Source organism: Melopsittacus undulatus, chromosome Z, assembly GCF_012275295.1.
Source record: "Melopsittacus undulatus isolate bMelUnd1 chromosome Z, bMelUnd1.mat.Z, whole genome shotgun sequence".
Taxonomy (NCBI): domain Eukaryota; kingdom Metazoa; phylum Chordata; class Aves; order Psittaciformes; family Psittaculidae; genus Melopsittacus; species Melopsittacus undulatus.
In genome coordinates, this window is record NC_047557.1 from 67,272,461 (window position 1) to 67,293,819 (window position 21,359).

Genomic DNA, 21,359 nt, shown 5'->3' on the forward strand with positions numbered 1-21,359 from the left:
GCATGAAGTCTCCCTGAAAGCAAAGAATTCATTTGTTTTTGGTTTTCTGAATGATGTTTACAATGCATTGCCTGAGTTGGCCATTGTGTGTTTTTGTGGTTGGTTTGTGTACAGCAGTGTATTCTGGATAGAAGTGGAGCCAGAATGGGAAGCCTTTGGATATGGTCTGAATATTCCCAAGTTTCTGAGTTTCTGTTAGTATAATGTTTAGTAGTGGGTTTGTAGCTATTCCCTGATCTGAAATAGTTCAGGGACTTGTGAAGAAAATACCAGTATTACAGTTCCTGCTTCATGACAGTTTTTGTGGAGCATCACAGTGTAAGTAATCTGTCCTGGCATGACTGCAGGGTGCCAGTCTTGGCTTGATAAAGTCAGGTATGTTTCTGATGGTGTCAAAAAAGGAGCACAGTCCTGGCTAGTTTTAAAAGTGAATAAACAACAAATCTTACCAGCATATCAGGAGCTATTTCAAAGAATTATGTAGATTATGCAGCAGCAAGCCGCTGAGAAGGTAGGGACTGGGGAAGGCATGGGATTTTTGCTTCATAGATGATGAATAGTATGATGGGAATATAAAGCAAGTCCAGTTGTATGCTGTATAATTCTGTAATAAGTAAAAATTATGCTTTTAAAACCAGTTAGGGATAAACTGCACAGTAAATTAATGCCTGACAGACTGTTTTCTGTGCTTTTGCTTATGCAGTGCATTTTGGTTGCTGCTGGGTTCCTAGTTTATCCTGCTCTCTTCTTATCTTTTTACTTTTATTCTGTTTTTATTAGGTGTTGTGAGTATATGGGTTTTTTTCTGTCTCTTTGGTTGCTTATATGTGCTAGTCTTTCTTACTGCATTGTGTATGATCAGATGATGGTTCCACAGAGCCAACAATGTAACAACTGGAATCTCTCAACAGCTAAAGCATAGGCAGACGGAGCACAGGGGACATGCAAAGCTCATGTCCTGCTGCCTGAAGACAGACATCTGTGCTGCTCCCTTAATTAGTCAGGAGAAGGCAGACCTCGACAAAGTGCTTATTACACGTGTGGCATGGTGTACAGTTGGAAAAAGAAAGGTGCTGTGGTATCTGTCCCTTTGGCTCTTTCTGCTTTTTTGCTCTGCCTCCATTTAATATATCTGTGGCTTTCTCCTTCCCCGTTTCAGGGACACTTGTCCTTCCAGTTGGTACCTGTGTTCTTTCAGATTTGTAGTAGGGGATAAAAAAGACTTGCTTTCAGAAAACAGGCTGCAGGGGTGAAATCTTTATCTTGTTGCTCAACTGTGTTGAAAGTAAACTGCAGCTGCTAGGTATTATGTTGCTTATCGTTACATGAAGCCTGATGCATGACTGCTTTCAAATTCAGTACAGCTTGAGGTCTCTTGGTATCAGGCATGTGTCTTCAAGCAAGCAGCAAATATTGAAAATTTCTCTACTTGGTAGAGAAAAATTATAGAATTAAGGGAACTCTTCATTTTAGTCTTTTCAAAGTGAGTCCTTGTCTGCTATTAAACATCACATAAGAGTCATCAATGAACAGGCTTGCTTGAGAAAGGGCTAATATTGAATGTGTTGGTGCAATAGCTAGGGCTTCCCAGCTGAGAGTCTCACCAGCCAGGTACGTGCATGTGAGTTGTATAGCCATGCCTGTATCTCAGGGTGAAAGTGGAACGGTTGGTTTGTGGCATAGCAGTGTTCAGAATTGTTTGGAAGGAGCTTACAGCTGATGGGAATTAACAGAGGCATCCCTTTTAATAAATTCAATGAACATCTGTACAATTGGTTTCATAATTTTTTAAAAATAAATCCAATAAATCCATCCTCCTCCTGGTTGTTTACTTTGGGGATGGGAGCTGAGGGGCAATTTTTAAGTATCTGTTATCTGATCTTTGGTGTAGATTAAATCAGTTATGCCAAGTTACGATGCATGTGTGTCTTGCATATGTGACACTTCAAAAGCTCAGAGTACTTTATTTCCAACTTACGAAGGTAACTGTGAACATGGAGTTTGAGGGGTCTGGTGTAATGTAGATAAATGTGAGTGTAAAACATACAGAAACCTGACAGAGAGGGTGAAGTCTGAAAAAATCTGCTTAGAAATTGTTTTTTGTTTCATCTAAATAATTTTGTCATTATTTACATTCTTAAAAAAGCAGCATCCACAAGAAGAAAATACAATGTGGGTTGTTTTTTTTTTTTTTATGGCAGATTGTGTCAAATTGAAGTGAATCCTCCCCATCACTGTGAAGGAAAGGGATTTTGTTTCTGCTTTAAGTGCTAATTACAGTGCAGTTTCAAATTTGGAGCAGTCATTATATATCCATCCTTTAGCTCATTTTTGCTGGTTTATATAGTTCCATAAATTTGCAGAGCCAGCTGTGACTGAACAGCCTGTTAGGTGAAAGAACCCAAAGAAGCCTAATTGCTTAAAAATTGACATTCATCTTCTTTCAAACAAAATGTGTTAGAATATTCCTTTATAGGATTCTGATATATTTGTAGACAGCCAGACATCCTTCGTTGGAACTGTGATCTGTAAGTACAGTAAGTCCTTTACTTTAGAGTGATACTGTGTTAGCAGTCCTGACCCAGAAACCATGCTGTCTTCATTCACTGGTGATAATTTAAATACAGGCAGTACTGCCTCTCCAGTAATTTGTGCTCAATTTTTAAAAAGAGAGTGATGAGAATGTAAGCTTTCAAATTAAGAATTAAATTAAGTATCATCATTAGGTTGCTTGACATGTTTATTATTGTCACTGTTTTTGGGGGGATTGTTTGTTTTTTTTTTTTAAATTATGCTTAGTATAATTATATGTGGATGTCTTTCAGCCATTTGGCCTTAATCTGTCTTTTGTTGTTAAAAAGCTATCTATCAGCTATTTTCATTGAGTTGATACTGAGAGGCACTGACCAAGTCACCCTTTCAATCACTTTCTGAGAGACTAATTTTTATTTTGTCCTTTTCCAAATGACAAGGTCTTTGTCGTTTCTGTGTTTTTCAAACTGTGGTCTGAACTGTTTTTGATTTCTTGAAGAACAGATGCAAAGAACTCGCTATTACTCACATATACTCACCAGAATTAAATGAAAGTATTGCTGCCTTCCTACCCAGATATTTCTCTGTTTATAGGGCTGTTGCATATTCCCTCCATCCCCACTTTAGAACTGTATCACTGTGATTGCACATTCATTTGCTTATTCATGGTGATGCCTAAGTCCTGTTCAGAGCTGCAGCTATTCAGGACACAAACCTTACTTCATAAAATTGTCATAATTTTGTTGATCTTGCCCTTTGCAGTTGTTAGAAAGCATGCTTTCAGAAGAGTCTGTCTTGCCAATTGACTCAGGTTATTTTCTCAAGTAACTGGCTTACCTCATTATTTGTCACTTTAGTATTTTTTGGGATACCTGCAAATATTAATAGGGTAGTTTTATATCATCTGACAGGTCATAGATAAAATATTGCAAAACTCTGCCTGAAACTGGAAGATAGTACTGAAAATTATGTTTTGGGGTCTGTACTTCACCCTATTTTAATATAATTTAATTACTGGTAATTTTTTATAGTATTACTTTTTAACACTGCCTATGGTAGATTTACTTCTTCTAACTACTAGAGCTTTCCTGTACAGTGTTGTAATTAACAACAGGTGCCTAATTTTAAGTATGGCTATCATCATGGCCATTTATTTTATACAAAGGAAATTGCTGATTTTAACTTTTTTCCTTTGACTATGGTTAACTATGCGGGGGAAAAAATGTTACATGTGAAGCTTCTGGTGCTATAGCTGAAATATTTAGAAACCTCTAAAAAGTCTTTCCCCCTTCCAACATCCAGCATTATTTCATTATTGAACCATACCATTGGACTACCAGAGGTTTATTCTGTTACCTATTTACACAACTGTATTGTGCTTACAGAGCAAGGCTTTTGTAATGGGGGTCTGCAGAGGTGGCGTCTGTGAGGGGAGGAGGGGAAAAGTTGAAAAGAAGGAGTGGAAGAGAGGAGCAGTTGTGGAATGATCACAACCCCTATTCTCCATCGCTCGGCACAGCCTGGGGAGGGGAGGAGGTAGAGGAGCTGGAAATGAATTTGAGACTTGGAAGAATGGGGGAAAGGGGTCTTACATTTTGTCTGTTTCTCACCATCCTACTGTTATTTTTAATTGGCAATAAATTCAGTATTTTTTTCATAGAATCACAGACTTGTTTTGGCTGGAAGGGACTTTAAAGCTTATCCAGTTCTAAACCCCTGCCATGGGCAGGGACACCTCCCAGTAGATCAGGTTGCTCAAAGTCCCAACCAACCTGGCTTTGAGCACTGCCAGGGATGGGGCAGCCACAGCTTCTCTGGGCAACCTGTGCTAATGTCTCACTGCCCTCATAGTAAATAATTTCTTCCTAATGTCTAATTGACATTCCTCTCTGCCGCTTAAAGCCATTCCCCGTTGTCCTATCACTACATGCCCTTGTAAAAGTCCCTTTCTAGATTTCTTGTAGGCCCCCTTTAGCTACTGAAGGCTGTTGTGAAGTCTCCCCTGAGCCTTCTCTTCTCCAGGCTGAAAAAGCCCAGATCTCTCAGTCTGTCTTCATAGAAAAGGTGCTCCAGCCTTCTGATCATCTCTGTGGTCTTCCACAAGACCACAGAGACTTGCTCCAGAGGAGGTCCACATCAGTCTTGTGCTGGAGGCCTCAGAGCTGAACAGAGTATTGCAGGTGGGGTGTGATGAGAGCAGAATAGAGGGCAGAGTCTCCTCCCTCAACCTGTTGGTCACGGTCCTTTTGATACAGCCCAGCACATGATTGGTGTCTGGGCTGAAAGTGTGTACTAAAGATGGCCCATGTTGAGCTTCTCATCATTCAATTTCATTCTCCACCCAGCCTGTATTTATGCTTGGGATTGTTCCAGCCCAGGTTTAGGACCTTGCACTTGCCCTTATTAAACTTTGTGAGGCCCACCTCTCCAGCCTGTCAGTGTCCCCCTGGATGACATTTCCCTGCAGCATGTCAGCTGCTCCACACATCTTGGTGTCACTGGCATACTTGCTAAGGGTGCATCGATCTCACTATCTGTATCGCTGAGAATGCTGTTGAACAGCACCAGTCACAGTTCCTTGAGGAACACAATGATCTCCATGTGGACATCGAGCTGTTGACGTCAACTCCCTGAGTGCAACCATCCAGCCAGTTCCTTACTGACCATTTGGGTAGGGAAGTGTTCCATCTTGTCAAATCCCTTCCTCTCCAGTTTATAGACAAGGGTGCTGTGTGGGACAATGTCAAGCACTTTGCACAAGTCCAAGTAGATGATGTCATTTGCTCTTCCCTTATTCACCAACACCGTGGCCCCATTGTAGAAGGCCATGAGATTTGTCAAGCAAGGTTTGCCCTTAGTGAAGCCATGTTGGCTATTACCAACCACCCCCTTATTTAACATGTGCCTTAGCATAGTTTCAGGGGGGATCTGCTCCATAATCTTGTGGGACACTGATGTGAGACCGACCTCCTTGTAGTTCCCTATGTCTTCCTTTTTTTTATCCTTTTAAAAATGTGGGTTTTAACCTTTTCTAGTCAGTGGGAACTTCATCAGACTTTTCCCCAAGTTGAGTCTGTTTTGCCCATGACAGTAACTGATGAGAGATCTCTCTGTCCTTGACTTCACCCATGAGCTTTTAATCTTTTTTCTGCTTCTGTCTTGTTTAGGGGGTGTGGGAGCAATTGGGTGAGCATCTCACAGCCAGCCAAGTCAATCAATCATAGCAGTAAAGATTTTTGACAAAAAATGTTAGCAGTCTTATTTTCTTGAATTAGAACAGTAGTATATTATTGTGAGTGGTTATGATAATGCTGGTTATATTAATGAATATCAGTATTGGATAAATGGAAATATTAAACAAATGAAGTCATAAACATGCTTGGCACTCATCATTATGTACAGCTGCTCTCCCTTCCCAGTTGTAGCATTGAGTTGACAGATTTTGTTTTATTCATTGTATGTAGTCAAAAAACACTTTCCTGTATGCTAAAAATGAACTAATTTTAAGAGCTATTTATGCTTGTTTTGATAATCTTTATTTTGTCACATTTCAAATACAAATCTCCTTAGCTTGGCTGCAGAAGAAATAGCTTTTGACACTTCTGGTAATTTCGGTTTTTAGGGTTTTACGTGGCATAGACTTGGTGTAAAATAAGTTCTCTTTTTTTTTTTTTTCTTACTGTTGGTGCATTATAATGCTGTTCTTCTTAATGAAAAAGAAAATGAAGAAAGGAAGTGAAAATGTCAACATTTATTATTCTTAGAAGATCCTTGTAATTGTTTCTTACTGCAAACTCTATTAAGTGTATTTTGGAAAAGTATATGAGAAATTAATGCTGAGAATACATTACTGGTTGTTTGTTGTGAAATGTGACCAACATAAAAGTTTTAAAACTAGTAAAGAGTAGAGGGTGGTGAATTAACATATGGAAAAAATTCAGTACCTCATATGTTGTATTTGTATTTATCTACTAGCACCTTGAACATTGACATGTCTGCTCTTCAAATGTACTTTTTGAGATTTTGCTATCTTCTTGATTCCATGCCCCACATAGGTTTACTCCTTGACTATAACTTTATTTGCTGTATTTAAATTAACAGAAACAGATGTATCATGGTGGGCTCTAAGGAGTATGTCCTCCATCTGCTTCATTAGTCTATCTGTAGAAGCATGTAGCTTTTTTCCAGTTTTAAAACATCACTGTAGTTGTGGGAACACTGAAGTCACTCATTCAGCTGCATACCCTTTACTGTCTTCTGCTGAAACTTCTTCCTAGTACAGTCAGATTTTTCAGTGGGCTTACAAGTATAATGCATGTGTTGAGATCTTCCAAAGTGCTACTAGTGTTCTGCTTCCAAGTGCTCCTAGTAATTTACAGGGAAAAGATCTACTTTAATTATTGCTGCATGGATAGAGAGTAACAGATATGAAGACATCTCCAGGTCTTTCCATGAAATCTGTGATAAATTCATGGAGCACACTTGTTTCATGCTCCACAAAGCAACATTTTCTTTTTGTGTTTCCTTTAACTAATATCAGGTATATTGTATTTAAGAGTGGACACTATTTTCAAATGTACTCCTGGAGCCTGAGCTAGCATACTGACACCTGGTATTATGGCTTTGGCTTCATACATGGTTAAGATTTTGTTTGTGTTTGAAGTATTGTGCTGGTTAAAGGTCAGCAAATTAAGAATGAAATTGAACTGGAGCTGGTGTAATGTTTATAGTTTTCTCAAAGAAGCTGAAAGTTTGTAATTGAGATACATATTAACTGGGTCCTGGAGCCTCCTGTTGTGTCCTTTTATTTCAAAGAGGTAAAATACCCTAGGGTTGATTCACCTGTCCTTCTGAATGGGTGATGCAAACACTGGCTGATGTCAAATTTGCCTGGTTTTACATGCTAGTCATGTAAAATTGCTCTTGTCCTGCTTGTAACACCTCTGCAGCAATACTGCCATCCCACATATTAACAGCTCCACAGCTTCCCATGCCAAAGGCAACTGGCAGGCACTGGCGCCTGACCATGGCATTCTCAAGCTTGCAACAGGTTTGCTGTATATTCCTCAGCCTCGAGGTAGTTCTGTGGCCTGCCAGGATCATAGTATCTGGATGGAGGACATGGAGGACTTGTGCATCCTGAGATGCCACTGAGATATGTCTGTCTCCTAGACCTTGTGGGCTGGATTTCAAAGAATTCAGGAGGTCTGAATGAGCCAATAGCATCTGAATAGTTAGGTGTGTTATCATATGGATGAATAAGCCAACAATGTCAATAGTCTTCCTTAATGCCGGTTTTCTGTATTCTTAAACAGGATTATTTGAAACATTTGGAAGTTCTAATGTTTAAAATGTGTCTCTTTTGTGAAACCTTCCCATGGAAAATGGTGTAATTTCAACTAACAGATGACCTTCTCATCCACAGCATGATTTGTGGATTGAGACTGGATTCAGTTCTCTTGCTTTACAGAGGAGTTAGACCAAAGCCTAATGCAGCAGCTTTAAATCAAGATTTTCTAGCATATCTGAGTGGGGTCCAATTAACTCAATTTTCTTTTCCAAAACAGTGCCTAGGCTGCAGTACCACAGATTCGAGCTGAATTTTGACTTAATTTATTTTATTTCTAAGAGCTTTATAAAGACAAGAAAATGAAGGACCAGTAAGATATATATCCTTTCTTGTTCATGATTAACATAAATGTCTTGCATGCTAATTAGTGGCACCTGCTTAAACCAGTGTGTAGGTGTAACCTGATGAAGATGTAAGTTAGCCATCTGCCTATAAATCAGAGTTTATGAAAGAGGTTATGAAATACTATTTCATCCTGAGAGATTAGTTTGATATTTTGGTTCATGAAATTACATAAGCTTAGAATGTTTTCTTACATTTTTCTATATAAAATAGTAAATTAAGAAGTATTAAGAATGTTCTCTGAAAGGCATATAAATATAAAGTTTTAAGTAGTAAACTGTCTTGAAAGAAACTTTCTTTTAAATACTAATCTTACGTAGTTTTGGTGGTACCTAGCACATTATTAGGTGAGCCACTTTTTAAATTTAAAAGGTGGCTTTTAAAATTAGCATGCTTGTTACAAGTAAGAAACAAGTACTGCCTTGACAGCAATGAGTTTTTAAAGAATTTGAGCTTAAAAAAATAATAAAAAAAATTACTTGGAAGTGTTGTTTTGGAGATGACTTTTGAACTGTGAGGAGGGTGCAATATCATCTGTCTCGAGTTTTTCAGGCAGATAGTATTTGTTTCTCCCTTAGGAAAAAAAAAAAAGGAAAAATAAGAGTTCAGATGAAGGTACTTAGAATTTTGTGTTCAACTTAGTACTTTTCAGATACTGTCTTTATTTCTATATGTAAGTGAGAGATGAAAAATTATCTTTTTTGATTATTAAATAAAAATTGATTTTTTTAATAAAAAAATGAAGACTTGAGCATGCATTCGTGTAAATAGTAGTTTTGGGTAAGTACTGATGCCCTTATCCTTGGCTTTAAAGGATAAGAAACTTCTTCCTCATACAGAAAACTTTAGAAAAATTTATATAACTGTATAAAAAATGATCTACATATTAAAAATTTATACATTATACAGTTATGTATATAACTGTAAAAATGCCTATAACTTAAAAATATTTAACAAAAATTATTTTTTTAATAAAAATTGATGTATCCACAGATTTGGGTGTGAAATGCTTGAGCTATAAAGCTATAGTAAGAAAACTGTCTTTTAGCAGAAGTTACTTGTAAGAGGGATGTTTTTCTTTATCGACAGAATGTTTCCAAAACATGGCAAATTTGTCTCTGTGATGTAGACAGCAGAAATGACACCAGTACCAACTACAGTTCAGTGGTGAGTTCTGACATACTTGCTGTATGTAATGGTATGTCTCTTTCTAAAGTTTTGCCAGTTCATGAGCAGTAATTGCTAATGATTGACAGATTGATTTACATTTTCTGTTGTGACTAAGTTGCTTTCCTCATAACATATACAAGTTGATAAGTGTAAGCAAATCCTATGTTACATTGCCTTTTCGAGAGGAAAGTCAAAGCATTGTTCTGTTACAACAGAAGTGATTATAGCTAGCCCTGTTTAAGCTGTCCATAACAGTTTTCTCTTTTCAACAGGTATAGTTCAGAGTAGCATGTATAGCTAAATCAATTGAATAAAAATATGAAAACCAAAAGTAAATGTGAGAATTGCAAACTCAGTCATTTATGTTGTAATTAATGCTAACCTATCAGATCATGCTATGCTTGAAATAGCTTTTATGTGGGTTCTGAGGGTCACTGAGATGTTGTGTTATTGTTTCAAATGGACTTATTAGCAGCTCAGTTATTTATTGGAAGTGAACTCCTTGAATTAAGAGACTTCTGTTAATAATTATTTAAAGGAACTCTCAAGTATTGCTGGACTAGAGTTTTCTAACTATTCTCTTTAGAAATTCCTCAGAGGTGACGTTTCTAGAAATTACACTAAGAGTAAACAGAGATTACTGATATCATTGACGTTATGTATAACCTATCCTTCAGTCAGTTTGGTTTTAAAGTTAAACAGAGTTGTTGGTTAACACTAGAATATTTCACTGTCATTAAGAGTTGCAATTAATATCTAAGGGCTTTGGATAACTTTTGAACTGCTTTTATTTTATATAAATGTAAGCAATATAAAAATGGCTAAACAATATTTTACTGTCTTAGAACAGTAAGTGTGCTGTTCTGAAACTTTTCAATACAAGAGTTCTGATGATGCCTGTTGACTACATGTCTGTACAGGCTGTTAGGAGCTGGGAGTTTTTCAGATCACTTTCCAATGTTGTGGGGTTTGTTTTTGGTTTTGTTTTTTTTTTTTTTTTTTTTCTCTCCAGTGTTTATAGTGGTATCAATTTTATATCTTTTTTTCTAGTGTTTTTTTTTTTTTTTATGAGGAAGAGGTTTCTTACATCCCTTAAAGCCAGGGATAAGGACATCCTTATTTACTCCAAACTACTATTTTCATGAATGTATGTTCAAGTGTTCATTTCAGCTGAATGCAAGTGAAGTGATGTTATCTGAATTGAAGAGATTACTCTTTTTGGTAGATTAGGTATACATGTTATGTGATAGGTTAAGTTCGAAGAAACCTCTGGAGGTCGTATAGTTTATCTGCCTTCCAAGTCAGAACACATTACTCAGGACCTCTTCCCAGATGAGCTTTGACTACTGCTAATGGCAGAGGTTTCCATAAGCTGTGGGCAACCTGTTCCTGCACTTACTCTCCAGTAAGGAGTTTCCCTTACTGCATCTTGTGATCATTTCCCCTTCTTACTTTGCATTTTTGATGAGAGTCTGGCTTTGTCATATCTTACTGGCACTGCTCCCTTCTTTGACTACTTCTTTGCGATGTAACAAACAGGTTATCCTGGACACTTATATGTTCACATGCTGCAGCCCCCTATGCACCCGTGTGGCCCTCTGGCAAACTTCATCCCAGTTTATGTTCGTACAAGACTTGACTGAACTTACTATCATTTCCTTTTATCCCTAGCCCACCTAGGATATATGTTTAATTCATGACTGTAAAAATCTGCAAATGCACCTTGGTTGTACATTAACACTGTGGTAGCATAAAAGAAACCCTAGGTTGAGTGGTAAACTCAGAAGGTGTGCTGGATTCCCATTGGTTTGGCAACCTGTGTGATTGGGGTACCAGAACACTTGAATGCACTCTGCCCTTCAGCCAAATATCAAAAACGTGGAGAGTTGAACCTTCATTGAAGCTAATTCACACCATTATTTAAACTGCTAGCTTGGGGTGTTCATGACAAGTGCTAGTGGTGTTGTGTTTGAGTAATACACCTTTATCCCCTGTACTTATTTCTGCTTAGTGATGTTCCAGCTGTAACAAAAATGCATGGTTTTGATTTGTAAGAGCATATCCTTGCAATTTTGTCTGGTTGAATTTTGTTTTATTTCTATTGAGCCTATTCTCCAGGTAGTTTTCTTCCTGTAATGTGTGTCTGTTGTTTTCCTTCACACTTCTTAATTTTAGACTGACATTTGTGTTAACTGCAGAAATGCAAAAAATTAAAGTAGCATATGTTCCACCTTCAACTTTAAAGGAACTTGTTTTGGTAATATTACTTTAAAAAATGAAAAATCTGCTGCCATTTTTCTTTAGCCAGCCTGTCTGTTTTACAGTTCCTCTATGAAACAATATTTTATCTAATTTAATTAATAAGGTCTCATGTGAGACCACACCAGATACTTTACTGAAGCTCACACTGGTGAGACATACTGTGTTTTCTGTTCTTGAAAATCACTCCTCAGCAGTGAAGGGTGGTTCTTTAGTGTATCTGAGCAACCTACAGCCAGCAAAAATGTGCCTTGTTGCATCCTCCTTACCTGTGTGGCTTTAATAACCGTTTTCTTCAAAATTATTTGAAGTTTTCTACAGTAGAGAGGCTAGATTCATAACCCATTTTTACAGAAGAGGGGACTTAATCAGTGTGATACACTCAGGCAGCCAGTACAGAGTGAGGAACAGATGTGAATTTTCTCATGCCTAACCATACATAATATGTGGAAAAGCTGAGGGAGGTGGCAATGTGTGTGAAAAGGAACTATGAACATGGAGGTTGCTATCTGGAAAGAGACAAGCTGTAGGAAAGGACAAGTAACTTGTAATGGTTAGGGAAAACAGAAAAAAAAACCCCCAGCTTGACACTGTAGATAGGTCTAACTAAGGAGCTGAGGATTGGAAAGCAAGGGTGAATAATGATGCCAAGAAGATGATGATAGTCCATTTAAGTTGACTGGGGGGAACAGCTAATGGAAACGCAGACACAGTACATACATGCAAGAGGCTGAATCAGCAGTTTGCATGTTGCTTTAATGTTTTAAATTTTTATTTTGTGTGTTATTACTTGAACCTAACAATTACCTTGCATGTTTGTTCATGTACATTCTTCCAAAAAAAGTGAAGGTCAAAGTCTGGTTTATCTGAATATGCAGGGCTGCAGTGTGCAGTGGTTCAGGAATTGATTGACAGCTGAATGAGGCACCCTTGCTGTGAATGTGGAGGTGAGTGGGCAGATAGCACTAATCAGAGGGTGAAGAGCAGCTTGCAGCTGTGACAGATAGGTCTTTTTCATCCCCCTCCGCTGCTGCGGGTCTGTTATAGTTCTCCCTTTCCTGTGGAGAGGCTTTTTTGTCTTTCTTAGTCAAGGTTGTTAGAGTTGAATGCAGTCCAATACTAGTAAAATGGTAATGTGTCCTGGTGCAGTGTTTGTCACTGCATAGCAGCTCTTCAGGACAGTCAGAAATTCTAGAAGGGGTGGGAGAGAATGCAGGTGCATAGAATTCTCCATTAGCAGTCACTACAGCTTGCTAATGGATAACTTACTCCTGTCTCAGTGCAAACATGTTGGCTGTTATTGTTTTGTGTGGGGTTTGCTAATGAACCTGTGTAGAAAACTACTTTAAAAAAAAATTTGCAGTGTATCTTCCGTTGCTCTCATGAGGAAAGTCGGTTTTTAAAAAAAAGAGGCATTTTAAAAAATGTCAATCTGTATTTTTTTCAAACCCAATTCCAGATAGTGCAAATGAATTTTCCAGTAGAATGGGAAGCACTGTGGCAATCAAGTTATCAAAGCTGTACATTTTTATACAGAAAAAGCATGTACATTATTTTAGGATAACAAATATATCCTTTTGCCTTCAGTCAACATTGCACGAGTGTGTAATTTTATGTCAATCAAAATGAGAAGTTAAGCTCCATCAAACTGGAGGGGCTGTTTCTTGTCCCATATGTTCATACAACCCAAGTTCAGTTTCTTGTTGAGGAATCTAATGATAAAATCACAGTTGATAAAATCACTGTATTGCTGTGCTTTATCCAAAATGCTAAAATGAGATCTTGTGAATTGCTGCTCACTTTAATCATATTTTTTCTTAAAATGATTTTCTGCTTTGTGGCTGATTGTTAAGTCTCACTGTATATGCTGAGGGAATATGTAGCTATGGTTTCTGAGTGTAAACAATGTGTATGGTGGCTTTAGACTGTTGCATGCCAAGAATGTTTCAAGAACATCTGATTTAAGCAAACATACAGTAAATCTTGAATAGTATGGGTACAGTTCCTAGTCTACCAGAAATATTTACCTTGTCTTTGATTGCTTAGAATTTGAGTGGCCATCTGAAGTTGTTGTATTGGCCCTGCCCATGTGACTGGGTACAAATCCTGACCACATGAATGTACCTGCTGAAAAAAAATGAATGCATCTTCACAGTTGTTACGTTATTGGTACTTCAACAGCAAAGCTGAATTAGATAATTTCTTTTAAAATCAGTATTATTTGACATTTTAATTTTGAAATTACCTGTCTGTAACCTAAAAAGTGAAATAGCACAAACAATATTCCACAGCTTCCTCTTGGAGTATCTTTTCTCTCCATTGATTTTACTAGAGTCTAGCAGTTTATACAATATGAAGCAGGTAACCAAAAACTAATTATGAGCTATATCCATGTTTTATTGTGGAATTTAGGACAGTAACAGTAAAGGTTCTGATTGGTTCTGAATGGGGATCACTCTGTGTAATTGTTCTCAGTCTTCCTAGTCTGTGTGCTATTGGCTGCCAGGCAAACTGACGAATAAGAGGCATTCAGGTGGAAGTTAGCTTTTTATAATGCAATATCAACAGTACAATCCTGCTTTCAGTGTTTTCTCCAGCATTGTTTGCAAATACTGGTTTAAACCCTTAATGAAATACTATTCAAGAAATAAACAGGATTATTTTAGTTCAGGGTGTTAGATTGCTCCCGCTTCTATTATTAAAAATATTTTAAAAGAAAAAAAACAAACCTAACCCTCTTTACAAAGGGTAGTAGCAGAGCAGCTAATGATGTATAATTTAGATCTTAAGGGCAAAAGTTTGCTTCCTGATATTCATTGTCAGAATTTGAGTGACAGGTCCATACTGAAAGGAAGAAGATGATTTTAGAATTAAAATATATCATGGGAATTAAAATTGTGATCAGAGAACAGAACTCTTCTGCAAAAATGCTGATTTCAGAAACATCGTGCTTATGCATGTACACTTGAGGTTTTTTTATTTGTTTTGTATTTTGTAACAGTTGATCTGACAGCTACCTAATAGTATTTCCAGAATGATTGATTAAACATGTGAAGGCAAAATACTTTCTTCTGTACAGCTGAAGTTTTGTTAAAGGCACTGGGAACTGCCGCCTGTTTCTTTTCAGACAAAGCTAATAGAATGCATGAATGCTGCTGCATGTAGCTGACAAAGGCAAAGCATCTTTGTGAAAAGCCTCTGTAAATTCTTTCCCACAGAAATCAACGAAAGGGTCGGTTGTCCTGGGCTACGTATTTCGTCACTTAAATCTAGTGGAGATAGATTATTTCGGACTGCGCTACTGTGACCGAAGTCATCAAACGGTGAGCAAGAGACGCAGCAGACTGGATTTTCCATATCTAAAATATACCTTGTTGTGCTGTTTGCCTGTAAGCATTAGACTGTTGCTAACTTTCACTGTTTCCTGGCTTAGGTTTCTGATAATAATTTCTTTGTGTTTGTTTGCAATAAAGTCTTGGAATAACTATTAATAGCTTAGATAGAACTGAATCAGATGCTAATGTTGTTGAAAACTAAATGAAGAAATTATAAATAGTACAAACTTATGATATGAAAGTAGGGTTAATATTTTTTCCCTCTTAATACTGTGTTGTGAAGGCAAGTGCTTGGTGCACTGTGCTGTCTGGCCTCGCTTGCCCATGAGGTGTCTGGGGAGCAATGTCCCTAAGCATGTCACGGACTGCTTTGCTTGGGCGAAAGGACAAATGCCTGTTGCAGAGTGTATTGTATAGTTGGTGTGGTGGCTGCACTGGTAAAGCCCCAGGAGTCAGGGTGTTGACAATGACTTTTTCACTCAGCCTGACCCATTTCTGTGTCCTTGAGTCCATGCTCTTTTGAGCCTTCCCGAAAGGGACTCCACAGACATCTGTGAGCTTTTTCCACCATGATATTACAGTCCTAAATAAGCAAGAAAATAAAAATTTGGCTGATTAAGCTGAAGCAGGCAGTGGCTTGGGGCAGCACTGTCTGGAGTAACCCCTCTTCTCTTCCCCCCAAATGGCTTGTGCAGAGCCTGCGGTCAGAGGTGAGGAACAAGGGATGCTCAGCAGGTGGGACCAGTACTGTATTCACAGGGTGATAATCACATTGTTGTAGTTTTATAAGGGGAATAATTTCAGGCCTATGGTTAAAATAAGTCAAGCAGTTATGTTTTAAAGTCACTGTTCTGTGCTGAGAGTACTGCACAAGCCCCTGACCTCAAAAGATGTCATGTTTCATCTAAAAATAATAATGTAATTGAATTGGTTAAATATTTGACAGTTTCCTTTGTTTAGAGAATTTGAACATGCAGAGACTGAAATCAGAACAGTATTAGCAGAAAAAGATTGGTCAATGCTGAGAGCTACAGACTGTGCTACTCAGTGTATCTTTATTTTTGTGCCATTGTCTAGACATTTATGAATTCAGTTCCTTAGTAAGTTTCTAACCAAGTTTCATTCCATGGAGGTGAAAGTCAGATTCAGCTATGAACTAAAGGTAGGCTGTTAAAAAACAGTATTTTGATTTCCTGAGGAAACTGAGGTATGAATGAAGAACAGGTAGGTATTTCCTGCTCTCAAAAGTATTTACCTTTTTCCGGTAGAGGCAAATAAAATAGAAATGACTATTACTGGGAACAATTCCAGAGGCATACACACAATGTATTTAATGGTGTATATGGCATCATGAAAAGAGAAAATTGTATCTGTTCCATGAAAGACTTAACACGTAAAGCCACATTTTAGGAGGCATCCTAAGAGATTAGATGATTCAATTGTGTTATACTGTTGTGTTTTGTATTATGGTAGTGTGCATGAGCTGTAGGGTGTAACACTATTAACTGAATGATGAATAGAACAAGGTGGACAAAGCTATGCGTTTTGAGGAACACAGCCCAGTCACAAAAGAAACATTTTTTTTTGTTATCAAGAGTTTGAAAGAACTTGTCTAGTTATTTTTCCCCATTAGTTTTGCATGCCTCATCCCTTCCAGGAAGTCTTTTAAGAGCTGTATTGGTGTGCTACCTCTTACGTGGGTGATATCATCATTATTTTAGTAGTATTAGTAAGGCTCTAATGGCTGTAATCACTGAACAATGTTCCACTGTGCTAAGTAGTATATGGATGCATAACATCAAAATAGCCTCTTTGGGAACAGCCAACAAACTAACTAGCATGTGAAAGAGAATAGCTGGATGCAGCAAATGGTGCGACAGTACTGGATGGCACTGGGAAGACCCTGAACAGTAGGATAAAGCATAAATTGGATGACACTGTGTCTAGTGCAGTAGTTTGGTCATATTACACAAATTTCACTTTACTGATGTTCCAGGTTCATCCAAACTTTCCATGGTCAAAGGATGGTATTTAATTTGCAAAATCAAGCTCTGTATGTTTACAAGTTGCCAGAAGCTGTATCTATCTTGTGCTCTGAATAAGACAGGACTCCTAAGGAAAAACAAGAAGTATCCTGCAATAATTGAGATATAACATTTAATCATTAATTAAAAATCTTGTAATATAAAACTACACCTGAACAAACTGTATGTTGTTAGTAGTGACAAAGCACCTCTGAGTGCTTTGTTTGACAAACTACATGGTGTTTTTTAATGTAGTGAGTACCTTTTTTCGTGGAGATACTTTGAAAGAAAGATCAGTTTCCTTGAAACTGGATTCCACTGAATCTCTCACTGTCCTTCATCATCAGCCTTTCAGCTGAGCCGTTTGTGTTGCTGCAGATTCTGCTGACAATCATGTTAGGCTAAGTTGAGACCAGATAGAGTCCTTATACTTCTTAGTGTGGATGGTCAGCTGCATCCTGATTGACAGAGCATTTTTGTCTTCTGCCTGATCTGCCAGAAATGTGAGACATTATGCTCCATTTGGTATTTTCAGTCAGGACATGATCATCAGAATCTCTGTTGAGAAAGCTAAAGGTGTTTTAGGACTGTGTTCCACATTTTAGGCTCTCATTGCTTTAGTATTTGGGGAAAACAGTGTCCCAGTGATGTACCTCTCCTTTAGTAGAAAAAGGCCCAGATACTGGAAGGGCTATGCAGGTCCCCTGCCACTCTCTATTCCTACTGTGCTGCAGCTCCCAGGTGTGCCCCACACACTCCCTGTGGTACTGTGCTGCCTTTGTTGTATCTCCAGTGTGCCTTAGGATAGTTGTGCTAATTACTGTTGTGGCAAGAAGCCATTATTTTCTTGAGGCACATAAAAGAGAGAATGGAAATGGCAATTTTCAAGCATAACATTTCAGGAACAGCTGAGCAGAATTTGATGAAGGAAATGGTACTTTTGAGACCTGAAGGCATTCCTTTGTTAAATCACAAAAGTGTGCTGAAAAAGTCATGCTAATAGAACTTCTTTTACAAAAAAGATCTTTGAACTTCATTAGTGCAGAAAACTAGACAACCAAAAGCATTTTAAAACCTTTATTTTTTTTTTTAATTAACTCCAGAAACCTGGCTGTACTTTACTATCTCACATTGGTCAGGTTGCTCCCTCATCATCCCTCACGCTAAACCTTCTTAACTGCAGGGGGCATGTCTGCATTGTCCAGCAGGCTGTGATGCGAATATGCTTCTTTTATCTGATATGATGCTAATCTGGGCTCTGAGGGGAGAAACACAAACACAGCAAGCTGTATCACCATGTTAATTCAGTATAGCAGCCAAGCTCCTTTCCCCAGGCTGTTAGTTCTGGTGCAGTGCTGTGTGCATGTGTGTGTACTGTGCTGAAATCTGGAGCTAACATGAGATGTGCATCATTCTGTATCTGTACCAAGTATCTACTCTGTAGTATAGATGTGTGTTTTTATTTCCCTGCTGCAGTGAAGTCAGGCTTTGAGCATACAGACCTGAGAGCACAGTAGGTAGGAAGTAGCTGATGGCAATTTATACTGCAGCTGTGTAGCCCAGAGGGCATGTTTCAGTGCCTGGTAAAACTGAACTTCCTGCTGTGAGTTGCTGTGCTGCAGTGGTAGATCAGATCAGCTGTGACAAAGTGGAGCACAGAAGTCTGTGCTATGAATTACATATCCCTGCTGTACAAGCTCATATATCAGAAAGTTGTTTCTTCATCCATCTTGTGTAATGAAGAAGGTAACTGCAGCGTGCTTATATTGCCAGGTCACTGTACCAAATTGGATAGATTGAACAGGCTGTAACTTAACTATAGAAAGAAGGGCATGATTTTAACAGAAGGTTTGTATACAATCAAAAAAGTCTGTTCTGTAGGGAATTAGTCATATAATGTAGTATATATCTTCATCTCAATTTATTAGAAAAACAGATCAACTGTTCTTAGCTTGCATTTTGTTTTTATGTGAATTTTTGGTTTTGTATGGATTTGACCTTTGCCCACAAGCATGGTATACTGAATTGTCTAGAAAGAAAAATATTTGTGCTTGCTAAAATAGATGGCATAGCCAAGGGGAAAAAAAAAAAAAGAAAAGCAGACTGATAATATTGATTGGAAGCTAGAAATTTTAGAAGATTGCTAATGGATTAACACAACCAAGACAAAGCTGATGGTCAGGTACACTAACAGCAGTAAGAGTAAAGTTTTAGTGGTAGCAGGACCAACAGGATATTCACATTGGTGACCTAATACTAAATATATTCAATATAAATTCATATTTTAAAACAGAAGTATTTAATACATACTTGGATATAGGAATTGCCTGATAATTTATATATTTCTTTTAAGGATGTTTTGAGCTTAGATTTAGATTCTTTGCACTGAACATTTGCATTAAAAGTTACAAAATAATTCTAATTGTTAGTGTTGGTTTAGATTATGTAAAAACCTTGAGAATTTCTGATTATAATTGCAAAATACTGTGTTTTCTCTTGAAAGCTGGGTTTTTTCTTGTTGCAAATGTTAATAAAAATCAGCATGTGTGGCATTATGGGTACAGCTTTGTAAGAATGTAATTAAGACAGCCCAGGATTTAGTTTGAAGGTGATAGGTTTTTCTCCACAAGACACTTCATTGATTGATATCTCAGCAAACATTTCAACCTGGTTAATATTTTGTTTCAAACAGGTTCATGGAATTTGACCCAGGTTTAACCCTATGTGGATACAAGGAATGAAAATTCCAGATTTGTGGAAAAATGCTTGCAGTCGTTTAAAAGAGGAAAATATGAAGTACTGCATGGCACCTGGATGCATACTGCTTATACATCTGACTCATAGGGAAGCCAAATTTGTGAAAGTACAAAGGACAATACAGCCCATCTTAGATATTCTTAGATATTCTGTACTTTAAAACAATTTTAAATATAATTACTACCAAAAAATTAGGTGGAATATTTTTCTCTATTAACATTGTTCATTTATAATCAGTTTTAGTAAATAAAAATTATTGAGTGAAACTACTGCTGTATGATCTTTGTAAATAACAATTGGTAAAAGAGTAACCGTCACAATAGTAATTGGATAGTTGCATTGATTAGGACTATTTAGAAACCATTTTTTCCCCATTTCTTCTGTAAATGCTGCATTCCCTTTTCACACTCACAAAATTTATCACTTGCAGTTGGATGGGTGTATGCTGAGCCCGCTGTCTTTTTGCAGTAGTGCTGTTTACAAGTCAGATAACCCTTGCTGTCTGTGCAGGTGGAAAATCACTGAGAAGTGGCATACTGGTTGCCAAAACAGATTAAAAGAGTTTAGCTGTGTGTTGAAGCTAGTTCGGCATTCAGAAATGCAAGGTTTCTTGTGAGCACCAGCTCTGCAAGCATGGTGGATTAATGAGACACTTTGCGTTTTGTTTTTTTTTTCTCCTGACACTTCAACATGTGAACTCAAAATTGTGACTATACCTAACACTAGTTATATGCATATGCAAATATTTAACAGGTATCTAATACACATTATTATGTATGCATATGTATGTATGCTTGGAGGGCTGTGTTGTTGGGGTTCTTGGTTTTGTAATTATTCAAATTTTCATTGTCTAATATTTGCTTGAAAATGCCATTTCGTTATTCATGAAATTCCATTCATCTTTGGCTTATAAATAAAATGTTAGAAATCTCCCTCTTCTCTTCACCACCCTGCCACTCCCCCCCCCCCCCCCCCCCCCCCCGACATGTTTCAGGAAAATTTTGGCAGCCTTTGAAATAATAAATTGCTGCAGAGTGATTTTAAGCATGAGTTTGTGGCATTACCACAACATTAAATACTTACTGGAGAAATGAGAAGGCAGACAAGAGTCTTTCTTTTTCCTCATCACTCTTTGTCCCAGCCTATTGTGCTGGCTCAGTCTATTGCTGATTTGGAGTTCTAGTGGGAGGTTTGAACAAGTGTGATGAGTTTTCTTTCCTTCCCACCTTCTGTTGAAGTTAAGAGGATTTATATTTTAATAGCTATTGGATGTATTCGATACATACATGGACTGGGTATCTTTTTTCCTTCAAAATTCAGGAAATTTTCAGTAGAAACATTTCAGGATTTGAAATTGCAATGGTCAAGGACAAGGCATGCAGCTGTTACTGTTGTAGGTGGATCAGCAGCTAATGGAAGTAATTTGTTTTCGTGTTTTGTCAAAATAATACTTGTAAAATTAGTTGCTTGAGATTTTCCATTCAAATGCTTTGTAGTGTCTTACACTCCCTTCTTTGTTACTCCTTCTCTTAGAGTGTTTTTTGTTTTTTTTTTTTTTTTTTAGTCCAAAGAAGTTCTGTGACTAGAAGG

At 37.6% G+C, this 21,359-nt stretch overlaps 1 protein-coding gene across 3 annotated transcripts in view; it reads left to right on the forward strand.

Annotated features, from left to right (window-relative positions):
* The window catches only part of EPB41L4A (erythrocyte membrane protein band 4.1 like 4A), a 121,978-nt gene that overhangs the window by 21,872 nt on the left and 78,747 nt on the right, over nt 1-21,359 (forward strand). For all 3 annotated transcript variants that reach the window (XM_031042802.2, XM_031042803.2, XM_031042804.2), the window contains exon 2: nt 14,872-14,976. In XM_031042802.2, coding sequence (XP_030898662.1) covers nt 14,872-14,976 — 105 coding nt within the window. The remainder of the gene's footprint in view (nt 1-14,871; nt 14,977-21,359) is intronic.